General features: G+C 43.0%; 1 protein-coding gene and 1 long non-coding RNA gene across 6 annotated transcripts; one reads left to right on the top strand and one right to left on the bottom strand.

The window, feature by feature from the left end:
* The first annotated feature begins 84 nt into the window (after positions 1 to 84).
* DAZAP1 (DAZ associated protein 1) lies at positions 85 to 26,962 on the top strand. 5 transcript variants are annotated; one of them, XM_063357909.1, is made up of 13 exons: positions 85 to 254; positions 6,124 to 6,164; positions 6,624 to 6,790; positions 7,087 to 7,152; positions 7,789 to 7,899; positions 10,288 to 10,336; positions 14,906 to 14,988; positions 18,347 to 18,500; positions 19,996 to 20,025; positions 20,451 to 20,591; positions 21,504 to 21,686; positions 23,652 to 23,741; positions 25,941 to 26,078. In XM_063357909.1, the coding sequence occupies exons 1-12, from the start codon at positions 223 to 225 to the stop codon at positions 23,729 to 23,731; spliced, it is 1,137 nt and encodes a 378-aa protein (XP_063213979.1). In that variant the 5' UTR covers positions 85 to 222; the 3' UTR covers positions 23,732 to 23,741; positions 25,941 to 26,078. The 5 variants fall into 5 exon arrangements, with proteins under 5 accessions (XP_063213979.1, XP_063213978.1, XP_063213976.1 ...); XM_063357908.1 differs by lacking the exon at positions 23,652 to 23,741 and having other exon boundaries at positions 86 to 254; positions 7,792 to 7,899; positions 25,941 to 26,962; XM_063357906.1 differs by lacking the exon at positions 23,652 to 23,741 and having other exon boundaries at positions 86 to 254; positions 25,941 to 26,962.
* On the bottom strand, positions 930 to 2,875 carry LOC134526330 (uncharacterized). The gene is made up of 2 exons (XR_010073942.1): positions 2,095 to 2,875; positions 930 to 1,791 (listed from the first exon to the last, which is right to left on the bottom strand). It is a non-coding gene; the product is annotated as an uncharacterized LOC134526330 (long non-coding RNA).
* Positions 26,963 to 27,869: the final 907 nt, after the last annotated feature.

Below are 27,869 nucleotides of genomic sequence, written 5' to 3'. Positions count from 1 at the left end.
CGGTTGGCGGCGCTGAGGGAGCGCGAGCGCGCGGCGGGGGGGGGCCGGGCCGGGCCGGGGGCGGCCGTTGCGCAGCTCGGGGAGCGCCGGGGGGGGGGGGGGGGGGAAAGGACGGAACACGGCGAGGAGCGCCCGCCCGCAGCCCGCGACCTGCCGCCACCGCCGCCACCACCGGAGGGACGAGCCGGGCGCGGCCCCGGATCCCGCCGAGGAGCTGCCGCCATGAACAGCGTGGGAGGCGCCGACGAGATCGGGTGAGGAGGGAAGGGGTTGGGGGGAGGCGGGGCAGGGGTCCGGGACCCCCTTTCCCGGCCGCGGGGTGGGGGCCGCCGCCGGCGGGGGGGTGTAGGGGGAGCCCCGCCGCCGTCCCGCCGCCGGGCCCTTCCGCCATGCTGGGCCCCTGCGGACCGGGAGGGTGGTTCCCCCCCCCCCTCACGTGACCGGCCCGCGCCGGGCTGCGGCGGCAGGTGCGCGCGGCCAAGGTCACCGCCGGCGGGGTGGGGGGGGGCGGTTTGTTTCCCCCATTCTCCATCCCCAGCGAGGGGAGCGGGGGGTAAAACCCGCCGGTGGCTCCGTTCCCGTGACTCATCAGGGCTTTCTCTTCCCGTCCCCGGCCGGCACCGGGGCTCCGCACTGGGGAAGCGGCCGGACAAAGGCGGCGGCCGGCAGCGCACACACCGCCCCCCCCACCCCCCACGCCGCCGCCGCCGGGCAGGCCCGGCCGCGCTCCCCCCCTCCCCGCTCGCCCTTCTTTGGGGCCAGCAGGGCTCCGGGAGGAGAAACGCCGGTTCTGCCTCCGAGGCCTCGCGGAGGTTTGTTGGCTGCTCCGCGCTGACAGCCCGGCAGTGGCTGCCCTCCGAGCTGCGGCTGTGTCAGTCTGCTGCAGCGCTCCGCTCTAAAGCCCGTTATATTACGAGGCTGTAGGCACGTTAGAACTGAAAATAGCAAAAATAAAATAATTAAAAAAAACAAAACAACCCGGTAGACTTGGCTTTCACTGCAAGTTTTGGCACAGCATTTTCACGTCATAACTGGTCACCTTCTTTCGGACTAGAGTGGACACAGTCCAATCTTCCCTTCTTGTGCTCTCTCCTGTAAGCTGCTTATTTGCCTTGCGTGTTCTTAATTTGCACAGTCTTAAAAATACGAGGGGCAGGATAACTGGTTTGAACGTAACGTGTTGCTACAGACATCGCGTATTGCATGAGGCATGTCTAAATACGTAGGTTTTGCTCTGATAGTATTTTTATTTGGTCTTGGGCCTTAGTCACTGTTGAGTGCCTTATGAGAGACCCGCTGAGCAGACTGCTCTGTCTGTAGATGAGCGCAGGCTGCGAGTTACTTGGTGAAATATTGTCAACTTTCATCCCGACCAGGCCCGGCCGTCGCAGAGCTCGTTCCCAGTTGCAGACTGCTTAGATTTTGATCCTTCTGAGTTGTAATCAGATTTGAAAGGATTAGATTTTAATCGGAGGTGGTAATTGTGTTGGTTTTGTTGCTTGTTGTTTTTTTTTCTCCTCCCCCAAAAGCGCTCAAACGGAAAGGTGAAAGCGTAGAACAAACTGCAGTTTTAGTCAGCTGCCTGTAGTTGTGTGAAGGAAGTTCTATTTTGAAAGCTGTTGTGAGAGGCAAGTCTTAATAGGAAGTTGCAAATTTAATCGCTCTTCTAGACAGATTTTAAGTTAAGAAAAAATAATACTTAGGAAGGCTGTAGGCCTCGTGGTCGTGTTGATATGAGTAGGTCGGGTCTTGTGAGCATTATTCCTTGTAATTAGTGCTTGGGCCTATTAGCTGAAAGAAAAGTGCTGATCTTGAGATCAATGAGCTACATCCTGTAGGACAGAGGGACTGCGCTAAGAGAAACGATAGATGTTAATCAACCTGCCAGATTATTTTACATAGGCAAAGAGTTTGTGCTTTTGTTGAGTTTTGGCACTTTTAAAATACCCGTGCGTGCTTTCTTATGAATTCTGGGATTAGCTGTTTCAGTGACAGATACATTTATGGTAGAAAAGAATGAATTAGCGAGTAAAATTTTGTCAGGAAATAGTTGAAGTGGAACACGCAGGTTCATGAAACTTGGTTAAAACTTACTGTGTGTACTGTATCTGGAGAGTCCCTATTGTGCTTCCTGCTCCGGAACTGAGGAATGCTGCCACTTTAGGTGCACTGTGTCTGTTGGTATCTTGCACTTACTGGGGTACGGTGCACACCGTCACACTCTTCATGGCAGAGACAGACCTGCCCGAAGAAACGGGCAGGCGTCTTGTGTTCTCATCAGGCTCCTGCTGGGGAGTTGCTTTATGTTCTGTTGGGGATGGACTGTAGCATCCTCTGAACACTGCGGTCTATAAATGTGCTTTATGGAGGTGTGCATTTTTGAGGGTGGTGTAAATAGGTATGAGGACAGTGATGTCAGCAGGTTCAAACTGATGGCATAATTTTATTAACCACCAGCCCATACACTGTTTGAACACTAAGTTTTATAGGAGGCTTGGAGGCAGTGTGCGTAGGACCTCGTGAACAGGCTGGTGATGTGAGCTGAGTGCAGGGAAACCAACGCTCACCTGGCGTTACTACATGCCGCTGTTGTGTGCGGTATTTGCGGTATTGCGTTTGGGTTTTGTGTTGGGTAGGGCTTAGTGAACTCTTGCGTTTACTCTGGGTGTTCAAACCGAACCATCAGGGAGTCAAAGGCCGGAGTAGTCCTGGCTTTTGGCATTCTATAATGTGCGTATAAATAGAAGCCCTGTATTTACATACAGCTGCTGCAGTTGACCTTAGGCAACCCTGCTTTTTTGTTTGTTTAAATGTATGTAGGGTGACTACAAATAATTAATAATGGAACTGGAAGGTTTCAATGACCACTGACTGCGGGGAGTCCACCTTCCGTGCAGACGGGTTGGTGTTCTCTCAGAACGCAGCTGGTATTTTTAGATTGACCTTATATAGATTGGTCTCATATACCAAGCTATCAAATTTAGGTTTTTTTAAAAAAATAATAAAAAATGTAAATACCATATAGTCATAGGCTACATCAAAACTTTAATCTGAATATAGCATTAAATTGGTTATTTTTTTCTTTGCTATTAGGAAATAAACTTTCCTTATAGAACTTACTTTCCCTGAAACTAACGGCACAAAAAGAGCACACAGGTTTGTGCGTGGGCGCTGTGTGTGGAGAGGAAAAGGTGGTAAAGGGACAGTTGAAGCTCCCAGGGGTTCTGTGTGTGGTGACGACTCTTGGGTGAAGTTGGGCTCTTTCCAGACGATGATGACCTGTTGCTGGGAACTGGCTGGTGTTGAAGCAGCTCTGTGAACTGACGCCAGGAGCCAGCTCTTTGCCAGTAGAGGGAGGTGGGGGAGTTTTCCTATCCTTGAGAAGAACTTCGTCATCCTGGAACGTGCCAGTGGAGAACAGCCCGGCTTTCAGAGGGGTTTGGTACTGGACACAGTGTCCTGCTCGTGCTGTTGTCGGATGCGTTATGGTGACGCAGGAGCAGATGCAGCCACTGTCTCCTGCAACGCTGCAAAGCCTGAGCTTTGCCTGTTGCCAGCGCAGTTATTTTCTGCCCTGCTTGAGAAGGTGCTTTGGCCTCTGCTTAACAGTCGGTCTTGTTTTTGAAAGACAAGACTCGTGTCCCTCTCAACTAGTGCCTTAGAAATAAAATTGGCCTCGATGGAACAAGGCTTGTGGGTACCGAGTAATACTGAATTTAGTCACTGCTGGCTGTTGCGTTGAGGGTCCTGACGTGATGCCGTATCACAGAGAAATGAATCAAAGCGAGAAGAGGCTGCTGCTTTCAACTGCAAGCCACACTGCTACTCAGGACCTTCCAGGTGGAAGGCTTTCACTTCACTGATGCCCCCTGTGCACCAGCAGCTCTCCTGGTTGGGGGGTGGCTGGTTGCTTACTGCCAAAAAAAACCAAGTGAGAGGAAGTTTAGTTTTTTTTTTTTGTTAGGGGAACTCACCCCATGTAAGTGAAGGTGCACTAATTCTCAGCTCAGCTGCAGCTATGCTGGGATATATCTGACGGCGAGTAGAAGACAAAGCAGAATATGGTTCCTCTCTTTGAGGACTGATAAGAGAAACACAGGGCGTCCTGCAAAGATAAACTGTCCCGGCACTTGTCTGTGCAGACCCGTGAAACTATTAGCAGAAGAGCTTTTGAGTTTGTGCTTCTTACTGGAAAGGGCCAAGTGTTGAGGTGGCTTTGAGCTAACCTTTAATTATGGGGTAAAATACTTTGCATGGAAGTTTTGTCACACCCTACGGTTGATAAAGAGTTGCAAAGCAGGCAGGCTGGCATGGTGCTGCTCCTCTCTCTGCGCTTGCCTGAGTACTTCGGCATGCTCTGACATGAAATAGTGCAGATCCGGATGCACTTTTTGGAGGACGAGTTGATTCAGATCTGTCTTAAGTTTCAGGCGTGGGGCTTAGTTTGAGTTTTAGCCATGACTTTCTCATCTATTTGGAGGTACCACTAAACTGGATTGTAAAATGGTTTCACAACTAATTGCTGAATTAGTGCTACTCTGTTATTTAGTACTTGCCTCACAAGTTTGCTGTCTGTTAGACTTGAACTTGGTAGTTCTACTTTTGCTTTCATTTAACTAGAAGATAATGGTAGACAAAAGTGATTCTGACTGGTCTTTCTTGGTGAGCAAGGGAGTAGCACATAAAAGGAATGGATGAATTTTTTTTTTGTTTTAATCGGCAGTTTAAGGACTTTACCAGTGCAGTATTTTGAGAATACAGGGGCAAGGAAGCCTGAGGGCTAACTTCAGCTTTTTTTGATCTGCGGATGGAAAAAACGCATATACTTTCAGTTTTACCCAAGTATAGAAATTTCAGGTGATGCCCGAATCCGACTGTTGCATCTAATTTAGCATTCCTTCCCGTGGAGTCTTTTAGCTGCAGTTCCCGTTGGGCTTTGACTTTTCTGGCATGAGAAAGCTGGCCACATCATCCCAGGGCAGATGCACTTACATTGCTTGTTACTTGTATGTTGGTATTAATGCCAGTGGCTGAAGTTATTTGTTTTTCATATGGTGGTGCCCCTAAATGTAGGAGATGGTAACATCAGAGTCTGGTGTTATTTTTGCTACCATACCTGTTGTAAAGGGCTGCAGCAGCTGTGTTGCTAGTGTATTTTTGTAGAATATTTTTTTTGTAACCTATTTCAGTTGTCAGTTATCTTTCTGGTAACTGCCCCGGTGTTAGGTAGCAAACAGACGTAGGAGAGCTCAACTGTTGTTTGGACTTGATTTTGGAGGCCTAATGCAAGACTGTGTGCACCTCTTCATCCTTAAGCGGGGATTAAAGCAGTTAATGGGACAGACTTGCGTATTTAAACAGAATGTCTGGTTTTCTGTCAGTTTGCTTTATCTCAGAAGTTTGGGATTTTGTTTTTAACGTTAAATTGGAACTGCATGGACCCTGCAGCTGTTTTAGGCTGCTGCTAAGAGAAGTTCTGTAAGTAACTTAGAGCCAAGGATCCAGACCTTGACAGGAATCCAAATATCCTGTTTTAATTGGGGATGGGGGTTAACCAGGTAGAATGACAGCGTTCTTGGGTCACTGTTCAAATTTCAGTGACGCTTTTATTCATATTTTTCTGAACTATGAAGTGTTCCATGCTGGAACTCCTTTCTGCCCCAAAAGAGAAAGCAAATTTACTTTGTGTCATGTTCTATGTTGTGTGGGGTTTTTTTTGCTGTGTGGCTTTTTTTTTTTTTTTTAACTTCTGGCAATTGTAATGATTTCTCAAAGCAACACTGCCTTCTCAAATACCTGGATCTAAGGAGTTTGGAGGAAGTTAAGCTTTTCTCATGTTTTTGTCTTCTCTTTGCATCAAAGAATAAAATGCATTCCTTTAAGTTTGCAATGTCTGTTCATGCTTATGGCACACAAAACAGATGCTTCGGTTTTATGTGAATCTGCATGAAACAGGAGGTAGTTGTTCCAAAGAATAGTGAATTCTAGTGAAGAGCGGGCTTTGTAGTGTATTGTGGAGGCCTCAGTGCCACCAGACCTCTTCAGAATAGCTGACTTCGGCGTTAAATAAGATGAAGTATCTGTCGTGTAGTGTCCTAAAACTGCTGTGTGCTTCATTTGCAGAAAACTGTTTGTGGGTGGCTTGGACTGGAGCACAACGCAAGGTAAGCTATGTATTCTACAGTCGTTGAGCCAGGCCTTTGTGAACAGCAAAACAATGTACAGATACATAGCTTTTTAACAGACAGTACTGTGGTTGGAAAAATTGGATGACCTTCTACTGCTCTATTCTGTTAAATGAATATATTTTTCTGTAGAGAGAGTTCAAATATATGTTAATCACTTTTGGTTTTATATTTTCTCTCAGTGTTTGGTATTGAAGTTTTTTTGTCAACTCAGAAGGTGACAATTTTTTGTCATTGCTTTACTATGACACCACTTTTCTATTGCATGACTGGAAATAAAGCAGTATGTACCATTTGTTTAGAGGAAGTAAAATTTAATCATTTTCAAAAGATGAGTTTGAACTTGTTTAGCTGTTTGCATATCTTTTGTCTCAGAAACACAGCCTCGTAATGTTAATATCTGGTTCTGTTTAATATATGCTTTTTTTTTTTTAACAGAAACCCTTCGTAGCTACTTCTCTCAGTATGGAGAAGTTGTAGACTGTGTAATAATGAAAGACAAAACAACAAACCAGTCTCGAGGATTTGGATTTGTCAAATTCAAAGATCCCAACTGTGTAGGAACAGTACTGGCCAGTAGACCTCATACATTAGATGGCCGAAATGTAAGTTGCTTTTGTGTTTTGTTTCTGTTCCAGGCTGCTTCAAAGATCTGTTTTACATTCTGGCTTCTTATTTGCAGACTGGATAGTATAAAAGTTACCTGGTTGTTGGTTTTAATTATTTATTGTAAGACAGCTTTAACTCAAATGATTTGTGTCACTTTGTAGAAGCGATGTATTGACGATAGCTTTGATCTGAGGAGCTGGATTTCAGCAGTGCTGTGTTCAGCTGCCATAAACATAACTTTTAGAACAATATTCTGCATGCTGAGATCTGACCAAATGGGAACTTCTTCCAGATTGATCCAAAGCCATGTACACCTAGGGGGATGCAACCAGAAAGGACACGACCGAAGGAAGGATGGGTAAGGGAAAGATACTTGGTGTATCCTGCCTGTTTTCCAAGTTTGGGCTTACCTGCTAGCAGTTTCATTGAATTTGCTTGGATTATATCCATGTTTTTAAATCAGGAGTCAGTATGCAGGCCTTGGGTGTAAATTTTATTTCTGAAAAATGTCTTCTATTTAGATTTCCATGTTAAGACTCCAAGTACTATACAGTGTTAACGAACGTTCTTTGTTTGTGTTAAACTCAGTTTGTGGGTGTGGATGTTTTCTTAAACTCTTAGCCAGGCTTTTAGTTGAGTTCTTCAGATCTTGAAATAAGTGTCTGGAAGTGCACTCGCAGGACTGATACTCTCTTCCAGTCAACTTCACACCCTGCGGGTTAATATGATTTCATTAGAAAATGAGTAAATGGCCCCAGAACTCAGTCCGTAGTTCTCTGATCTTCTGAAGAACAGAGGCTGTGTTCTAACTGCGAACGCAAAACTGCAGAGCTCCGAGCGTGCAGTTGCTTCACATTAATGACTAGGAAGCTTCAAGCCTGGAGATGCCTCCCCCCCCAACCTGCAAGAGGCCATTGTTCATGTTTAAGTGTAAAATGATGGAAGTAGCCAACTTTATTGTCCTTCTGACTGAATTTTTTCCTCCTTGATTTAGCAGAAAGGATCCAGGAGCGATAACAATAAATCAAATAAAATTTTTGTTGGTGGGATTCCTCATAACTGTGGCGAGACAGAGCTCAGGGAATACTTCAAGAAGTTCGGAGTGGTGAGTCATTCAGCATGATGGCAGTTATCAGTCCATTGCAAGATGCTTCCTCCCCTGCTGCCTTTCCTCAGATTTCGTCAAGCTGTCAAATTTGGGGTTAATTTAGACAAACTGCTGTAGGGACATATAGAAGCGTTTTGTGATAAAGTGTAGTAAACGTTCATCATCTTCAAATGTATCTTGCTGTTTGTCAAAATCTGTTGCTCTGATATGTAACTTTGCTGCCTCTGTCTCCTCTTGTCTACCTGATGTGTTATTCTGTTCCCGTCTTGCAAAAACTCCTGAGTTGGCTTAAGAGTATTTATTTCTCTTTTAGATTGACTACTTACAGCTCAGTGATTTAAAAATTTTTGTTGAATATATGTTTTTTTGGGGAGCAGGGAGTACTTCAGTGAGCTTATGTCCAAGATCCTCGTCTTCGACTCTCTGTACAGATAGGTTAAATTTTGCAGTCTCCTGCTGTTGTTTTAGTAACAGTAGTGGCTTTTAAATCATCCTCTGGAATCAGCTGAGTTCTGCTGTCCCTAGAACCTCCATTCTAGAGACACACTGCTATTCATGTTCTGTACCTGGTTTTAATTCAGTTTGTAACCTCCGACTGAAATTACTGTATCATCTGGCTTCAGGGATTCTTTTCTATTTAGTTTTAATTCCCATTTATTGCAATTATCATCTCCCCTTTAAGATGGTAAACTATTGAACTAAATTACTAAGTTTAGCTGTGATTAACTTTGAGAAAGTTAAAGATTGCCTAAGTTAAATTCAAGACTGTGCCAGTGGAGGTGAACTGGCCATCTTCGAGTGGCGTTTACTGTGTTCTTTTGATACTTTTTTTTTTAATCACCTTTCTCTAAGATCTCTTGTTACTGGTAGCAAAGGATTTGCTGATTCTTTCTCAGGTGGCTAAGTTTATCAACAGTACTGTATTTAAAATTTGATTAAGATAATTTAAAAAAATGTAAAAGGCAATGGCTAACAACTGTTTCTTTAGTTTGAAAGGCTGCAGTAGACTTGTAAATAAAAATGAGGGAGCATGTTCCACAACTGTGGAGCATAATTTCTAAAGGCTCTTCCTCACAGACTTTTGGCTTTCCAATTCTGACCTCTGGATGGCTTGGGATATACAGGGTTATGTTCCACCAAATATAGAAGGCAACAGCCATTAAGTGTAAGTGCCTTTTAAAAGTAAGTAGTAGAACTTTAACGATAGTATAGAAATTGGAGAGTCAATGTAGCGTTCTTAATGAGTTATCTTTGGAGAAGTCGAGGTTCTTGTATATGTTTTGTGGCCACAGAGTGAAGAGACAAAAGCAGGCACTGATTCTTAGACATGGTAATTGCTTGGTAAATAAGACCGGTGTGAAGAAGAGGATCCAAATGGACCAGTGGGGAAAAAAATCTGTCACTGTCACATGGCATAATCCCCACATGGGGAGATGTATCCAGTAGGCTATATTCAAGTGAGTGTATATGGTATAATAACTTGAAAAGTGTGTTTTTGAGCTGTAAGTAAAAGGTGAATTTGCTTCAAATTTTAAGCTAATTCACAGGATTCTAGTAAAAAATTACCGAAGATTGACTTGAAGGCGAAGATGTGATTCCATGAAATCACACATGTTTTGTGACCGCTTTTCTGCATCTCAGAAATATAAAGGCGATTCCTGTCAGCTGTTTTAATATTGCTTTTGACAAAAATGTTACACCTCTGGCTTTGTTTAAATTGTAGCTCACAGTGGTGCTTATTCTGGAAAAAAAAAAACAACTCGAAACCTTCAGGCATCTTGCATTTTCCTTTTTTTTTCTTTTTTTTAAAGCTAAAATCACACTGATACTGATCATCCATGACTTAAGGGGTTTTTGTAAAGCTATTTAAAGCATCAATTTATAACTGGTACTCTGTGCCACATCGATATTCAAGTAATTAATTCAGAGAAGCCGTGCAAATTCTTAAATGTGTTTGGAGTGATAGCTGCTTTTCATGTTGAGAGTGAAAATGTTTAAAAATGGAAAAAGTAATCTTTTAAGAAGCTACACTGAAGAATATTATGTTGAAAATCAGAAACCTTTGGGGTTTCTTTTTATAGGCTATAGTGTGGATATAAACAGCATAGCGACCTTAATGCTAGATTAAAATCTTAAGTGTGATGAGACCTTAAAAAGCCACAGCGTAGCAGCTTTTCAGAACAGATGAACTCAGGCTTTTCTTAAACTCCCATAAAGAGCAATATTCCCAATTTGTTTGCGCTGCGCTAGGCCAGCCTGGTATTGATGGCTACATCGAGCATTTAATTGTGCTTTGTGGATAGAGTGCGGGGAACCAGCCTGTAGTAACTGTTTATAACACTCCCCTGGTAGCACCGTTAGTAGAATTTCCCTTCTCTCTTCCAGGTCACTGAAGTTGTAATGATCTATGACGCAGAGAAACAGAGGCCCCGAGGTAAAGGCTGATCTAGTTTGTCCTTGAAATTTCTTCATACTCTCCTATAGTCAGATGGCAAACTATTTCACACCATCAGAAAAGGTAGACCTTTTTTTTTTTTTTTCCTATGTTGCCTCAGGAAAAAGAATAATTCACTGGGCAAATATCACTTCAAGTCTAGACTCTTCATCTACAGCTTTAGTTGGTATCTGTACATTTAAAGTCAAACGTTTCATGTTCATTTATGGTTTTTTTGCTAGTTTTTTTAGTTTAATGAAATTTGATTCTCAAGCCACTCCTGTGGCTTAAGGTACTATTGGGGGGGAAAAAAAACGAGCAGACTTCCCTCCTGTTCCCCATGAAAGGTACATGGATGTCTGTAATTGCATGGGGGGGATACTCCAGTTCAGAGTACTTCTGAACATGAGATCAGAACAGAATTCATCCGTTATGTGCTTTTTGTTTTGGTTAAATGGCTTCACTTAAAGAAAAACATTTCTTAAACTACACAAAATAGTTCTGAAATACATATATATATTTTTTGATTGGGACATATAATCCCTGTATGCTAGACTGTTTTTTCTTTTAAGAAAACAAACAAACAAAAAAACAACAACCCCCAAACTTGGAAGTTTCATTAGACTGTTTAATCAAGTTGGTAACCTTTGGTCAAAATATGAAGCGAGTTTCGTGTCATCCACTTTCCATTGCATCTGTCATCTGTTTGACAATTGAAGAGGCAATATTTTAAATACGTGAAGCTTAGTTGCACTGCCCACCTTATAGCATGTTCTACATGCTAGAGAATAGTTTGCCATCTGAACTTTCATTTCTCTTCTGACTCATTATTAAGAAATATATTCTTCACTTCATATTTATTAAGCTGTTAAGTCTTAGTTTTATTTTTAATTTAGACATACATCCTTAGTGACATATTTAAGTGTTTCATAGTAAAGTATGGTAATGTTAAGTAAGTTCTTTTTTTTTTTCTCTCTCTGTGAATTGTTTGACTGTGATTAACGATATCTCTTTAGATTTCTTCTCTCTAGGTGATAATTTATCACAGAGGTACAGGCCAGTTCCACAGTCAGAGGAGGGACGGGCTTTGTCTTTTATTGGAGTGTAAACGAAGTTTCAATATATTTGTTTTTTTTGTTTTCTTGCTTTAGCTATCTTAATCTTCTTTCAACAGATACCTTTTATTTAAGCAGAACATAAATTCATCTATTTAAATGCTCTAGAGCTTCTGATTTTAAATAGAGGAGGCAGTGGAAACAGAGAAACGGGCATCTGAATATAATTTGTGGCTGAAGTTCTGAAATATTTCGGTAATTGTTGTATCATCTATATCTCTGCAATATTTAATGCCAGCCTTGCAGCCTCTGAGCAAAAGGTACTAAAGCATCATGCCTGGTCTGGATTAATCCTTGTCTCAATTAATGGCTTCTCTGCTTAAAGCTATACTAAAAAAAAAAAATAAAAAATAGAGGGCTTTGGGTCCACTTCCTAGGTGGTAGCTTAGAGCAGAAGTGACAGATGTGCACAGGTTTGGAAACGCGTCTGTCTCCACCCAGCGTGCAGATGTACCGCAGAATACTCTCTCCTTCATTCGTCTGACTTCTTAAACACTGTTCTTGAATCCTGTTGCTCTGGCTTTCATTTTTGTTCTGTTGCATTCTTTTATGAGTGTGGTAACTAACTGTCATCTCCAAAAATGGCCCTGTTAGTCCCTGGGGTTATACTAGGAAAAAATTCCTCATAGTTTGCATTCGGCACTCCTGGTCATGCAGCTCAGAACACATTTTTCTCTTGCCTTCTCTTTCTGATCTGCATTCTGTTGCGTAGAGCGCTGCTCAGTCTACACACTTGGCCTTTTAACATGGTACCTAAATGACTATATATTTATAGAATTTAAAAGGCCAGTTCGGTTTCATCTTCTGCTTGATCTATTCTGAATTTTACCTTCTTCCATTAACTTTACCATCCTTGTGTTTTGAACAGATCCCTTACTGCATGTCATTTTACTAGCTTGCTGGTAGGAGGAGGGAAGAATTATCCCCGTTACTAATCCCTGTAGCATTCATTTACCTTCCGCTTCTCCTGAGAATGCTTGGAACCAGACCCTCGGTTCGTGTCAGAGCTGCAGCGATGCCCTTGAGGAGCCAGCTCTGTGTCTTCAAGCATCTGAGTCGTCTTTGCTGACTCGCAGTCCCTACCTGCTCCTGTTAGCTCTTCTGTAAGCAGCGCTTTCATCAAAATCCTTTTCAGTCCCAAGTCTAGGCACAGCCAGCCTCGTTACGTCTTAAAAGGAACAGTGCTTTTGTTGCAGTCTCTGCTTCTCGGGCTTTCTGTTCTTGGCTGAGCCAACAACTGTGAAGTAATTTACAGGTTCTTGCTGTGTTCGTTCTCTTCCTCCCCTTGGCTGCAAACCAGCGGCATTGCTCCGGTCAGTAGTCCACTTGGATTCCTGCTAAATGCAATTAGTTTCTCAGGTCTTCAATAAAGTCCTGTCCTTCAAAAAATAAAGCGGCTGGATGATAGACTTCGTCACTTTTACTGTTTAAAACTTCACGTTGTTGGAATTTTGCTGTGTATTGTACTCCAGTTTCTTCACTGTTCCTTATCTTGTGGTGTTTGGCCCTTTTAAATCCTTTTTTATTTTATTTTCTTTACTGGCTTCCTCAACGACCTCTTATTCTCCTTCCTACTTCTCCTCCAAACCCCATCCCCATCCCACAATATATTCCCCTCCTTCAGTTGTCTTGGAATCAAGTTAAACGAGCAACCTTCATATGTAGATGGTATCCATCATTTTTCTTTCCCGTGCCTTTTTAGATAAAGGCTGCAATACTAAATGTGTGACTTAAATACAAATACTTTTCTTTTGGCTCTAATACTTAGATTTCTAGTTAACCTCAGACAAATATATTGTGATGAAATGCTGCTCTCAGTTTTGAGGCTGCTTTCATCACAGGTCAACAAAACTTCGTTTATACTGCCAGTCTCTTGTGTGTGGGAAATGCTAATTTTTTTCCTTTTTATTTTAAGTTTATTTTAGTGATGTCTTTTGCTCTTGTTGCTGACAGCAGAATTTGACCTGCTGGAATCTATTTTGGCCTGTATCTTTGTGTATTTTTTTTATATATAAACTTTCTCTACAATAGGCCTCTTTGGGCTTACCCAACCCAGTTGGATAAGCTTAGAGAGACACTAACTGTTATAGATACTGTATTTCTGTTTAACGCTTTAGAGCAATATATGGCTGCTGTCAGCACTAGCTGCAAAGCAAAATGCAAACCAAGGGGGAAATCTTGGGTTTCAGAAAAGCAGAAATGCATCCATGTTCCATATGCTTTTGATGCCGCACCTCGTTTTTCTTTCTAATTTTTATTGCTCTCCCCTTAGCTAATCTAAAGAATGGCACAATTTATGTACTGCATGTGTTCTTCTTTTCCTGGGTCCGGTGGTTACACCAGCGACGAGTGGTTGATGGCATGAACCAGCCTCCGTGTTCTGTGAAATTAACCACTATTTTGCCACTCTCTCGGCAGTAGCAGCAGCTACAACCTAAGTGCAGGGGTTCTCAAAGCGTCACCTCAAAAAGCGATTTAGTCCCGGGGCTTTGCCTCGTTTCCAGCGTCTTCTACAGGCATCAGACACTCGCCTGCTAGCTTTTAAAAAGCTGCTGGGTTCAGCTGAGCTGCCATCATCGAGGGCTGTGGTCGGATGAAAGGGAATGAGCCACTCGGTGCGGGGGGTGGTGGTGGTGTCTGGAGCAGTCAGTAACATCTTGGGCAAAAAGAGGGACTGGGAAGTATCGCATAGATTTTCAAGAGAAAAGCGGCAGGAAATAAATAAAATAGATTAAGGGATGTGATGGCGAGTATTGCATTCTGTTTAAGCAACACTTCTTTAGTTGCCAGGGGTTGCTGTGTGGAAGGAATAACGTCTATTACGGGCTTTTTCTAAGGTGTGGAAAACTTGAGAACCTCTGATCTAGGTTGCTAGTGTCTGAAGCTTCTCATTCATCCATGGAGTGGTAAAATTTTTCATGCTTTAACAGCTACATTTCAAAGACAACTTTCTTATTTTCCACGGAAAATACTCCCTAATTGGAAGATGGGGTAAGGGATGGGAGGAAGTTGCTTTGCAGCTTTGGGGAACAGGGACGTAATAGCTTGGGAACCTAGTCTGAATCACGGATAGAAGCAGCAAAGTTTCTTGACTTTAATCTGCTGTCCCACAAGTACTTTGTTTTTAATCATGTGGCACAGTTACAGTTATGACTATATTAGCGCTTTTTTCCATTTCCTGGTAGGTGGGTTAGGCATAAAATCAAATTAAAAGATGGTTTTCAAGCTCAGTTTGTAAGTTGCATGTGTGAAACCAAGATGAGGCATTAATTGCCTAATTACAGGAAGTATCCATTGCAATTTTCTCAGATTGACTTTTTTTTGGAAATTTTAACACAAGTCTCGGTTATCTGAAACCCCTGCTTGAACCCTTGGTCCGCCCCTAATACTGTTCATCATCCTGTTTTGTGTCACAACACCCTGCTACCTTGATTCACTCTTCGTCGTTGGCTAGGTTTTGGATTTATTACTTTCGAGGACGAACAATCAGTGGACCAGGCTGTCAACATGCATTTTCACGACATCATGGGCAAAAAAGTGTGTAGTTGTAGTTTTATTTTACCTTAAGAAAGAACCAAGTCTTGGGCAACTAGCAATTTCACTGGTGAATAAAAGTTATTGATTCAGTTAGGCGGGAGAACACGTCTGTCCAAATTCGAGGCTTTATCCATGAAGGTGGGGAAAGTCTTTGGAGTTTGCTTGAACAGGCAACGGGGGTGGCTTGTGTGGGGCTTGGCCCGCAGAGGAGAGAGGTCTGGAAATGCTGAGAACGTGGGCTGGGGGCTGCTCTGGTTTGGGTAAGGCCTTGTGCTGACAGACCTGGGGGGCCGCTCGGGTTGGGCACCGCTTACGGGACACTGGGCTGCTGGTGGCCACCTTGTTTTGAGCACTGCTTAGGTGCAAGGGCAGAAGTTAGTCGTTTCCAGCTGTTTGACCATTGGAATCCCAGTGAAATCTGAGTTGTTCAAGGCTTGGTTTAAGATACCACTCCTTCAGATGTGTATTTGATACTCAAATTTTGAGGTGGTGTGAGACAATCTGCTTTATATAATCTTATACTTAAAAAGAAAAAAAGAAAAAAAAAAACATCATGAAGGATTGGTTTTTTAAAAAATTGGGTCACTTACTGTGAAACTTTGATACAAACCCACGTACTCTATATAGTATTTAACCACAATGCAGTTAAGTGACCTCTGGTTGTTTCATCTTCATACTGTGTTGTCAGCAAATGGGTGTTTGATAGGGAGGAATTTTGTAGGCTTGCTTTGATGTTACTCGGCAAGGAACATGCTGGTACCTGTGGAAAAAAAAAAAAGCTAAAAGCAAAGTAAATTGTTTCAGGGCACCCAAGTTTTATACAGAGAAAATAATAACTTCTTAAAGAAAATTAACCACAGGAAATTCTGGTAAATTTAAAGTCCTTGCAGCTTCGCAGTATATCCACAATTTTTAAAGTAAGCGTTAAAACTGCTAACTTTAGAGTGAACAGCTTTCAAGGAAACACAAGAACGCTGTCACTTTCCTTAAATTATTGTGTCGTATAATTTTGCATTGTCTTTTAAAGTCTCTCTGTGCTGATATTTCATAAGCATTTCTTTAGCTAGCCTATCAGTGGAGTTTTGGTCAGTTATGCAGTATGTAATGCTTTTTATTCCTATGAACTTGTTTTGGGGGTGAAGGGTGGGCTGATTTCCTAATAATGGCAATGAAGCAAACGAAGAGATGTGCTTGTGCAATCAAGAATGTCAGTGTAGGTTCTTGATTACTAGTATTTTCCTCCCCTGAGCAGTTGAGCTCTCCCAATTGCGAGCAGATGCACTGACAGCAGTAAATTTACATTGATACGCGTGTGAATTATCTGTATCCTGTGTACACCCTCTGATCTTTCCTTGGAATTGCCTTAAACTTACACGAACCACTGAAATGAGAGGTCGTATCACAAAGCAGCGTGTCAGGTATAAACGGGAACAAAGGACAGTGCATCTGCTGTCGTGGTTCTGGGAAAGAATGGAGAGCCCTGTGTGAGCCTTGGAAATGTCACCTCTTACGCTGCCGGTTTCCAGAATATATCAGTGCAAATTCAGAGTTCTCTCTTCTTTCCCACAAAAAAATGTCAGCACCAAAATGAAATAGTTTATTTTTGGCCTTTTTTTTTTTCCTCCTTTCAATGACATAAAAAGCAGAAATACGCAGGGTTTTTTTCAGCTCTGAGGAATGGAGGTGCCTCATTTCGTGGTGTAAACTGGGCTTTCAGGCAGGTGTCGAATTTTAACCTCGGTGCTAGGAATATTGCACAGGGATTTTTCAGTCCTCAGTTTGGCAGTTCACCGCTTCCAAATGTGCGCTGAAAAATTAATGGGATTCTTCCACATAGATTAATGAACTCCAGATACTCCGCTCTCTTCATTGACTAATAATGCCTACTTTAAAAATGGTATCTCTTTCTTTTTGGTAATTAAAAAGGTATTGCTGAAATGAATCCATATGTTGTTGAAAGGGGAAAAAAAAAATTAAAATTGCAAGAAGGACTCTGCTTTTGTAAGCAATAACTGAATTCCCTCAAGGCAAATGTGTTAAGACTCATTAATTTGAGTCCTTTGAAAAATTCCCTTGGTTCCTCTCTGGAAGGGCCTTCAGCTGACAGAGATTTGGTTACTGTCATGTCTAATGTCCTTGGGGCATCTGCAGCGGGCTGGGGGCGGGGGGCTTTGTCCTTGCCTTGTGCCTGTTTCCTGTTTGTTCTCTGACATGAATGGTTTTTAAGACATGGCAGGAAGAATTCTGAATACTTTATTTTCCATACTACTCAGGCCCATTGATGATTGAGATTTATTTTCTTTGTACTCTGGCACCCATTAAAATTAATCATAAAATAAAAAAGACTTTAATTCAGCATGCATGAGTGCTGAGAGTGTTTCATTAAATCAGAAACTGGATTTTTTTTTTTTGAGAGGTTTATATTGAATGTGCAGCTTATTTTAAGTAGGTCAAATGCACTTATTCGATGGCTTGGAACACTAGGACATTTTATCTTTGAATAAAATAAGTTAAGCGCTGTGGCTTACTAATTTTATAAACAGGAGGGCTTTTGTCACTGACTTAACACAGTATGAAGATTTGCTTCTTATTGACTCAACTGTCCATTTTTATTACTTGCATGTTTGTTTACTTTTTTGTTAGATGTAATGTAAGATTCTCTTATCACATCCATTCCCTCTGACATTGTTTGAGTTAATTGAGATTCTTTAAGCGTTAGCCTGGGGAAGGTAAGTCTTTATCTTCCATTAGACATTTAAATAAAAATCTAAGTTTAAAAACAAACAAACAAAAAACCAAAACAAACAACTGTGTGTTTCTCAGGTATGAGCAGAGCTGAAATTGTAGTTAGATGGGGTGGGTTAAACTGTAACTTTCAAATGAACCCCAAACATGTTTGAATGGTTAAAGCATTAGTACCCTTTTTCAGAGCGTACTCTTTACTCAAAGTTCTTTTTTTACCGAAAACCTCATCTTTGTAACTCCTGCCTTAAATGTTAAATTAGTACATAAATACTTTAAAAGATTATGCTTTTTTTAAGTGAAGAGCCGTTGTAAGAGGGTACTGCTGTTTTAAGATTAAAGCCAATGAATACTGTACTATGATGAAACATAAGTGATTTGTAGGATGTGTTTTACTTGAAATACCTCAATAGTAGGACTTGTAACATCTTACCATCGTATATATTGTACCTGAGAAACATTTTAAATTACTGGCCTTAAGTTTAATAATTAAGTATTTAGACATAAGTCATAAGATGCTAAGTGTAGTCTTAAGTGTAATTAAGGGTGTGTGTGAAGGGAAGGGGGGTGTATTGACCTGCACCACCTCTCCTAAATGGCGACTCTGTTTGTTTAGGTGGAGGTGAAACGTGCGGAACCTCGTGACAGCAAAAGCCAAACTCCAGGGCCGCCCGGTGCCAGTCAGTGGGGAAGCAGGATCATGCCGAGCGCTGCCAATGGCTGGGCAGGTCAGCCCCCTCCGACCTGGCAACAGGGATACGGCCCTCAAGGTACCGCTTTAGTCGACTCAAAGTCACGGGTGCAAGAGACTTGCCTTTGCAGCTTGCTGGAATTTGGTTTTACTGGCAAATGACAGTACTCCCAGGTTTATCAAGGCTATTGCTTTGCTGGATTACTGATAGCGGAACTAAAATCCCACATATCAGTCCTTCCGAAGGTTGCTGAGATTGTTCCTCCGCTTCTTTTCCCAAAAGCCTTTGTTTCATAGGGCAGGAATCAGCGGGTTGTGCTGGGTGTAGCGTGTCGCCTCTTGTCTTCGGTTCTGCCTCTCCCCACATAGAATCGCATGGTTTTTGGTAACGCGGGGGAGGCGTTGAGAAAGCTCAACCGCCTAAGTTGCGACTCCAGCTGTGGGATTGCAGCCTGCGTGGGACCCTAATGAAAAATTTTGTTGAAATATGGGTTTTCAAGGATGAGGCAGTTTCAAAGGAAACTATGAGTAAAATTTGAAAGGGATGAGAGAAAAACAGATGGTCTTGTCTTTCGATTTTATTGCTTAATGTAGCCTGGAAAAATAACAAGCAGCTATGGGGCTAGCAGTGGTGCTGGGGAGCACTTAATGCATATAATTTTCTTGATTTAGCTTGAACCCTTCAGGGCTGAAAGGAGCAGCCGTGTGTTTTGGGTTTGATGGCTATAAACCCCCACAAGATTTTGAAGACAGGATAAATATGCTGAGTTCATCCAAAGACGGTTTTGATAACTTATGGAGGAATACGGTGGTATAATTGAGTTGCGTTTGACAGAACAGAACTTGCTTGCTCTGATATATGAGAAATCTTCACCTGGGGGGCTAAAGGGAGTGTCACTGCTTCATCTCTTGCTACAATAGATGATACCTCAGTGGAGGGATTGCTCGTTTCCCCATAGTGCTTATTAACTTGAAAGCTGCAGCTGAGGCTTTGACATTCTGCACAGATGTGCTAATCTGCAACTGTGCAAATTGAGAAACTAGATTATTTTCGATGTGGTTATTTGTAGAGAAAATGATATCTGATCTACTGGAAAGATTAATGTAAAACAAATGCATTTATCTTTCAATCTTAATGCCGCAACAAATGCGGAAGATTATGTTTTTATGGTTCAAAAACTTCAAAAATAACTACGATAAACCTGGTAGTATATTAAAAATGCTTTGGCTATGTAGTCTGATTCTCAGTATTTTTGTTCTTCACATTAGTATAGTTTCTTGCACTTGGTACGCTTGTGGTTCTTGAATGCTCCCTTTGATTTGAGTTTGGGGACTGCTGTGTCTTCTGTGCGTTATTTGCTGAATGATTCAGAGTATTTTGAGAATTGCATATTCAGAAATAGTCCAAGACTGTTTCTTGGACCATAAAAATAGATCTGTAAGGGACACTGGGAGGATACTCAGTCTATGCCAGAGCCCAGAGCAAGATCAGCTTTCATTTAAATCATTCCTGTTCCATAGTATATGGCTTCAATGCATGTATAAATTGCTTTTTTTTTTTGCTTCTGTTTTAGGGATGTGGGTGCCAGCTGGACAGGCAATTGGTAAGTATGTTACATGGGACCAATTTTAAATGAGAAATTCTACTGAGCGAGGGTGCAGTTTCTTTAAGAATTCACAGCGATTTGTGGATTTCTCTAGTATTTAACCTACATTTAAAAGCTTGACTGAATTTGTCCTGAAAGAACGCAGGAGAAGACAGTGTATTCTTAACAACTCAGTAATGGGAGCTGACATACATCCTGCTGTTGCCAACCGCACTAATTTGTTATCAAGGAATTACGTTCTAAACTGCAATTATTTACAGTAGGGATACTTGGAGGACAAATAATTCCCAAAGTAAGAATTCATAGAAGGCTGAGACTGCGTCTGAAATCTATTGGCTTTACCCCATCTAGAGGATGCTGATTTAAGCAGCAACTGCTCATTATTAAGCCGCTTTAGTTCTTGGTTTCTCTTAATTTTCTAGGTGGATATGGACCACCTCCTCCAGGAAGAGGAGCTCCTCCACCACCACCACCATTTACCTCATACATAGTCTCTACACCTCCTGGAGGATTCCCGCCTCCACAAGGATTTCCACAGGGCTATGGCACCCCTCCACCATTTAGTAAGTGACCTACAGGACTTCAAGTGCAGTCCATCTCCAAATTCAGTTTTCAGCTTTTGCTCATCTTCCTCTGGGCTTGGATTCCCCCCCCCCCCCCCCCCCCCCCGCCACATTTCAGCTATCCTTAGATCTTTATTCTAGCTTGTATATTCTGAGCTATAATTAACTATATAAGTATTTTTGTCAGTGAGTTGGGTTACTTTTTTCTTGGCTAGCGTAATCATTTGTTCTCTAGTCTAAATCTGTGTTGCTAAAAGAATTCCGATTTTGTTGTGTGCGCCTATTACAACATCTGAGAGAAAAGTTAGATATTACTGTGTGGTGACCTGGGCTAGACACAGGCTGGAGAAGCTTTTGGAGAAGCTTAAGGAATTAAGGTCGCAACTGGCAGTGGAAATATAATAGGATTTCAGCACCTGCCCCCTCAGGCCACCTTTTGAAAAGTCTAGTCACAAACCTGGTTTAAAAAAGAAGGTGGAAACCACCACCCAGTTATCTGGAGTTGCTTGTTCTGCTATGAAGACATCATTTGTTTGGGATATCTTTTTTTTTTTTTTCCTCTTAATATCTTGCATACTCATCTTAATTCTCTCACGTGCACATGTGAGCGCAGAGAGTTTGGTCCCCAGTTGCACTTCATCACTTCCTCTCTGCTGAGGTGGCTGCAGTCTTCCTTTGGGGTGAGATTTTTCACAGTGGAAGGTTTGTTGTTGGGGTCTTTTAGTCACGGTGGTTGCCAGACTGTAGGAGTGACTTACTGTGTGGCCAGCTGTTGGTAACAAACACTTTGGTTTTAATAGACTTAGAAGTATTTTTTTGTAAAAGTTCATTATACTCTAAAGCCAAGCAAGAAGCCAGGGTGGTGTTTTAGCCATGTCTTTTCACATGTATTGTGCTTTCCTCCTGTTTCAGGTTTTGGTTATGGTGCTCCACCTCCTCCACCTGACCAGTTTGCCCCACCTGGAGTACCCCCTCCACCTGCCACTCCAGGGGCAGCACCACTAGCTTTTCCTCCACCACCACCACCATCTCAGGCAACTCAGGACATGAGCAAACCCCCAACTGCTCAGCCAGAATTCCCTTATAGCCAGTTTGGTAAGTATCTGCATATAAAATAAACTCGGCTTCATCTTTCTCCCCTTCCTGCTTTTCCCTTATACTTGGCTAGAAAGTCAGTGTTCAGAAACAGTTTGCTAGTGCTGAAGGCTCTTCCCTCCAGGAATGGAATGCCAGCCACCAGCTCTCAAGCGATCCTTAAATCGTACAGTATTCTAGCCAGAGGATATTTTCTTTATCAACTCTAAAACATTGCCTGTATGCTGTGAAATAGTCAGAGACTTGGGCACTGGTAGGATAAGCAACTGATTTGCACTCTCCCTGAATCTGCATTTAAAACTTTTTTTTTTCCTCCAAGAGCTTCACGATGGAGGTTGTAGCCAGCTTTTTTGTGTAACTGACTTTGATCAGGTTGGAGAATAGATTTGAAGGGTACGAGCAGCATTGAGAGGCGAGCAGTGTGGGGTATAAGAATCCGAGCTGTGGGCCTTTTCCTCCCTTCCCCCTGCTCCTTTCCTCGCTATCTCAAGTTATAGTTCTGCCTGAATTGTGTAATGCTCAATTGTGCTATATAGATAACTGTTTCAGATAGCTGATAGAAGACATTGATGTAGCAAGTTTTAAGGCAGGCAGACAGTACTACAAAAAAAATAACTAAACTGCTATACAGGTGCTTGTGCTGAGTAGAATTCCTACTCCTCCCTGTGGAAGCTGAGAGGGAGTTTCTCATCTTGCTCTTCCTCTGGGCCCGATTTTTGAGCAGTATTGCCTTGCTGTTTGTGGCACACTGCTATTTTTATTTTTTTTTAAGGGATTGTAATTGGTCATTTTTCCACTTCTGAACTTTTTCATGCAATAGACCCATAGATTAAGGCTGTTCCCCACTTGAACAAGTTCTCCATGTGTGTTAGTGCCTGCCGCCTTCATTTAAAGTGCCTGCAGAAACTGTTAATGAAACGAGCACTTGGTAAAGTTATTTAAATAGATACTATTCGAAGTTCCAAAAATGTAAAAAAGACTCTGAAGGAAGATTAGCCTTTCAGATGTGTTTATAAAGCAAGCATATGTTCTCATGCTGATGAATTTGAAATGTGTTTCAATTTGTTTGTTATAAACACAGTTGCTTTCATAGAGAGCTTTGCCCTTGTGACTCAAGAGGAAGTTTTTCTTGTCTTGCCACAGCTTGTCTCTTTGTAGACTCTTTTTGAAGGGGGGTGGCCCCTACTGAAGCAGGATAAATCCGTGCACAATCACTTATATTCAGTGGGGCGCCAATATTGGAGATGTGTTGGAAGTTCAGGAAGAATCTGTTTTCCAACATTGTGAAAAACTGGGGAGGGACGGTTCCAGTATTTGGTGTGTGCAGTACCACTTGCCTCTTGTGTGTACTGGGAAGCCTCTATACCAGTGAAACAGTGCAGGCATTCTTAGTTATCTCTTAAGAGTGCTGGGTAGGGAGGGAGGAAGAGGAGTGCAGTACTGCATTTTGAGGAAGAAGGCTCAGAAGGTTAGTTGTTTAAACCACAACTGCGGTTAGTCTCTCACCTCACGTACTTTTCTAGCCTGAAAGCTGTTGTGAGTACAAGTGCTAAGAGGGATAGAGGTGTTTAATGCTGCGGTACCGCAGAGTCATCCACCTGTTCATAAAGCTATGTGCAAAATCTTTTAAACTTTTTTTTTTAAAGAGCTTCAGCACTTCATGTGATCGCAAATTAGTTAGCAGCATTGCTGTGCAACAGGCAGTCTAGCTGATCTGCATGTATTTACATAAATGCATAAAGCTTATGGGCTTTCAAGAGGCACTGAGTTTATCTAATCATTGTGGCATTTTAAGATTTGTCCTGGCTTGACAGCATCTTAAATGCTGCTATGTTTACAGCTAGGATGATTGTAAGCACTAGTGAATTAAACACTAACATGGGTGTGTCTCCCTCACCCTGAAAAATTATCTCTGTACAGGGCTCTCTGGGGGTTCGTCACCCTGGTCTCCTCATTTCTTACTAGGGCTGGGTACCTATTCTCAAGACCCTTCAGGCTACGCGCCAATACTTTGTTTACACTCTTATGGTCAGGCTGAGCAGTGAGAAGCCTTAGGTAGGTGGTGCCTATTTACAACCAATGCTCTTGATGTATCTGCCTTTGGGAAATTAACTTGTGTTTCTTGCAGGGCCTCTTTTAAGAGGGTGGGGGGGAACAATGCGGCTCAAATGTTTGCTTTTGTGAGTAAGGGCAATGCAGTTCTTTCTGTTTGTTAGCTGCCTGAAGTGAAAACTGACGACTGAAGTATGAATGACGCTGCTGTTCGCTTCCCGAGCCTCTGCGTTGGCAAGGCTTTATCCCGTGTAATCGAACTGAGCTCAGGGTCTCGAGCAAGCCAGTAACACCATCGTGGTTGGCACGGCTCACTCGGGGAGCGGAGGTGCTGGTGCAAGCCGAGAGCTGCAGCAGGAATTAAGGGGAAGACAATATGTACTTAAATGTCTGGCTGTTCAGGTTTATGCTGTAGGTTTCCTTTGTGATAAACAAAATGAGAACTGTGGTTTCCACCACTTAAAGCTGTAACGCTGCAGTGTACAGTGAGAATAACTTGATTATTTTTTTTTTCCCACTCTGAGCCTCACCCCTTGGCAAACAATTAAACTTTTTCTGGTCGCCTGCTTATCTCTGTCTGAAAAAAATGACTGGATTAGCATTTTGAGCTAATAGAAGCCTGTGATAGATGTGTTTTAAGGCTCATTAGTGGTAGCAAGTCCTGAGAGACAGGCAGAGCTTGAAATTGAAATACTGAAGACGTGCTAAGAGACTTTGTTTTGGATTAAGAGAGTTAAACCTGCTTTAAGCCTGCATAGAGAGAAGCACAGCTGCAGAAATGTAGTTAGTAATTAGGATTCTTAATACCATCTTTCATAGCAGAGGCTTGCACTGATGCCACTGTTATGATTAAGAGTCGTATTTAATTACGGGAACTTTTATTAAATTTCTCAGTGTTCTGAATTTACATTTAGTTGTTTTCCATATTGGCAGCAGGAATTCCAGCAAGTCTTTTTTTTTTTTTTTTTTTCTTCACCCTTTCTCCTGGTTCCCCAAATTCTCCTGACTCTAAACCTGCTGTGAACCTGGTCTTTGGCACGGCTCTCGTTGCAGGAGGACAGTGTGGCAGGAGAGAAGTGTTTAATTCCTCAGTCTGAGGAAGAACAAGATCAATGTTAACTTGCAGCATGCATTAATGTAAACTTCGGTTGCGACACTGTACCCGCCCAGGCTTTACCCTGGCTGAACTCGGCCGCAGTGGGTGGTGCAGGGCCGTGGGAGAAGGGCGTTAGAGTTGGTTTCTGCCCGGGCTTCTCCACAGCGGGTTAGCAGCGCTCCCCACCCTCTGCAGTACCCCTGGCGTCTCGGGCTTCGAAATGGAGCTTGAACTCCATTTTTTTGAACTTGAAACAAATACGCTTCAGCCTGCCTGTGCGGTGAGTTTCCAGGGAAGGCTGTTAGGCATCCTAAGGGCTACTTTGGACCAAGGGCTCCATTATAAAGTTTATAATGGGTGCAGTAGTCGCAACCTTCTGGATTCCGCTTTGCCAACTTTGCGCCTTCATGTTTCATTTTACATTTTTTTTTTTTAATTGAGTATTCCTTGAAAGAAAGGCTGATTAGTTGATTAAAATACATATTTAGGCAGCAGTAATAATTTTTTTTTTTTGAAAGGGAGTTTAAGATTGTCTTCTCTAGCGTGTTTTTTCAGCGAGGGAAGTTTTTGACTGTCCAGGGCAGCCGGTGAAGCTGGCTCTACAAAGCCTGAGTCGAGTAACTGCGCAGTCAGTTTGAGGTGCTGCAGTTTGATAGTTGTGAGATTTCAGGGAAAACTTCCTTGTGACATCTGCATCTCTGCCGAACCTGACAGGACTAGTTTCTAGCCAATAAATTGCCCAACCCAAACCAAAAAAAAAAAAAAAATTATATTCAAAATGAGCTGACAGCAAACCTACAAGCCAGTTTGAAGCTTCTGAACAGCCGTAGTAGGGTAGTTTAACTCCAGCCTGGGTAGGATTACTGCCAAAGTGAAAGAAAAAAGCGTATCTGGTCACTTCTGCTTTTTGCCTATTTCTTCTGTCTGAGAAGGTAAATAATTGCAAGAACGGAAGGCAGCTGCTTATCGTAACGCGTTAGACCGAGGTGTTTGTTCCTGGGCCGTGCATGGGGGGGAGGGAGTGGCATCAGGTTTTGAATTTGCGCCTCTGCCATGCGTGCGGGTGACTCTGGAAGCTGACACTGCCCTTCTCCCCTTCTCCCCAGGGTATGGACAAGACTTGAGCGGTTTCGGACAAGGTTTCTCTGATCCCAGCCAGCAACCCCCTCCCTACGGAGGCCCCTCGGTGCAACCATCCAGTGGCCCACCTGCCGGAGGAAGTGGTTTTGGACGAGGACAGAACCATAACGTGCAAGGATTTCACCCCTACAGGCGCTAGCGTGGGCTGGCAATCAGGGAATTCTGTCCACACAGGGATGTCTGGTACCAGCTGAACCCAGGAATCCCAGACTTCTGAACTTGTGACAATCACATACTTGATGGAAGAAAAACCTAACAACATTTTTTTTTTTTTTTTTTTTTCGGGGGGTGGGTGGGGGAAGATGGCTTCTGAAGGCAAAGCTGTGGGTGTTTGGACTGCAGTTTTTAAATATTTTCCTTTCTCTAACCCATCAGCACAAATAAAGAAAATGTCACTGGTTCAAACTACAGGGTTTTAAAAATGTCTTCAGCTTTAATTCAAAACTTCAGGTTTCTTTTTTTTGAAATTATTTTTCCTGAGCCTTTGTTTTACCGTATATTGTAAACTTTTATGTTTAAAAGAAAAAAAAAATATATACATTTACAGATTGTGAAATTTTTAAGAGAAATTTTCTACTATGTATGCTGGCTTATTTTTTAATTTAAAACAGGGTTTCCGTTAGCACTGTTGGAAGTGAGGGTAAGCTGCAAAAGCCCCTTACTCCTGACATTAGTGGTGGGGCGGATGGTTCAGAAACTCTGGGAGTTAAAAGAAATCTACTGAGTGTATTTTGCTGTTGTTACCTGCTGGTGTAGAACTGGTAACAAGGCAGGTGCAGACTTGTTGACGCACAGAGTCACTTACGAAGCGCAGCGTTAGATCTGGGCTTCAAACGCTTTCAAATCCTCTGTGGATTTCGTTAGGGGTTAACGGAGGCCTTGTTAAGATGTAGATTTCCCTCAGGCAAAAGGTTTAGGTGCATTTTGCACTAACCAGTGATTACCCCTGGTTTGAATAAAGAGAAGTACATTTGGATTAGAAACACAAGCCTGTCTCCATTTTTTTTTTATTTTATTTTTTTTTTCCTTTTGACGAAAAAGTTTCTTGTGAATTTGTGTTTTCATGAGAAATCAATTGGCAGCCTTGAAAATCACGTCTTAACATCAGCGTACAGGCTTACGCTGTGCCTCAGTGGACCGTTAAACTGCGAGCGGTGGAATTGAGTCAGCAGTTCCTCATGCCCACTCAACTCCTGCCCTCCTCGGGAGAGAGCGGCCGGGCCGGGGAGGGCTCTGGGCTGGTGGCGCCTTCGCTTTGGTAGAGGCTGAGGAGCCGTCGCTGCTGCTCTTGGCTCCGGCCCAGGTGGGATTTGACGTGGTGAAGGGCTCTCGCACCCGGAGCTGCAGGGGAGGGGGGCTGTGTTCGGTCACCCGCGTGTCGATGGCAGCGACAAGGGGGGGCTGAATGCTGCCTTGAGGCTTCAGGGCGCTGTGAAAAGTGCGTTCTTGCTATGATAGGTACGTGTAGATGCCTCACGGGTTTGTACAGCTCCAGCAGGGTGCGCCTTGTCTCTCTTTTCCCCACTTCTGAAATCCAGAGGTGACCTGGCTGGTGACATGATCTAGTGCTTACTCGGACGTCACCTTCCCGACCCCTGTCCTGGTGCAGAAAGTGTGCTCTCGCTGCCTGGCATTGATCTAGTCACTGTGTACCTCCTTGTTTGGGGGGGTTTCTCTGTAGCTGCTGAGAGCAGCATAAAACGGGTAAAACGGGGATTTACGAGCGTCTGACTGGGTAGATCCTGCCCAGGGATGAGCCGAGAGGAGCTGGAGCTTCTCTGCTGCCCCTGGGTGCCGCCCAGGCCAGGCTGGGAGCAGGAGTGTCGGGGCCTGGCCAAGGGTGATGTCCTCGGGACGGAGGAGGCACCTTGGGTAACGTCCGAGTGCCACCGTGG

This window comes from Chroicocephalus ridibundus, chromosome 22 (assembly GCF_963924245.1).
Source record: "Chroicocephalus ridibundus chromosome 22, bChrRid1.1, whole genome shotgun sequence".
Classification (NCBI taxonomy): Eukaryota; Metazoa; Chordata; class Aves; order Charadriiformes; family Laridae; genus Chroicocephalus; species Chroicocephalus ridibundus.
The sequence above is the reverse complement of the archived record's forward strand: the minus strand, read 5'-3'. Positions and strand labels throughout refer to the sequence as shown.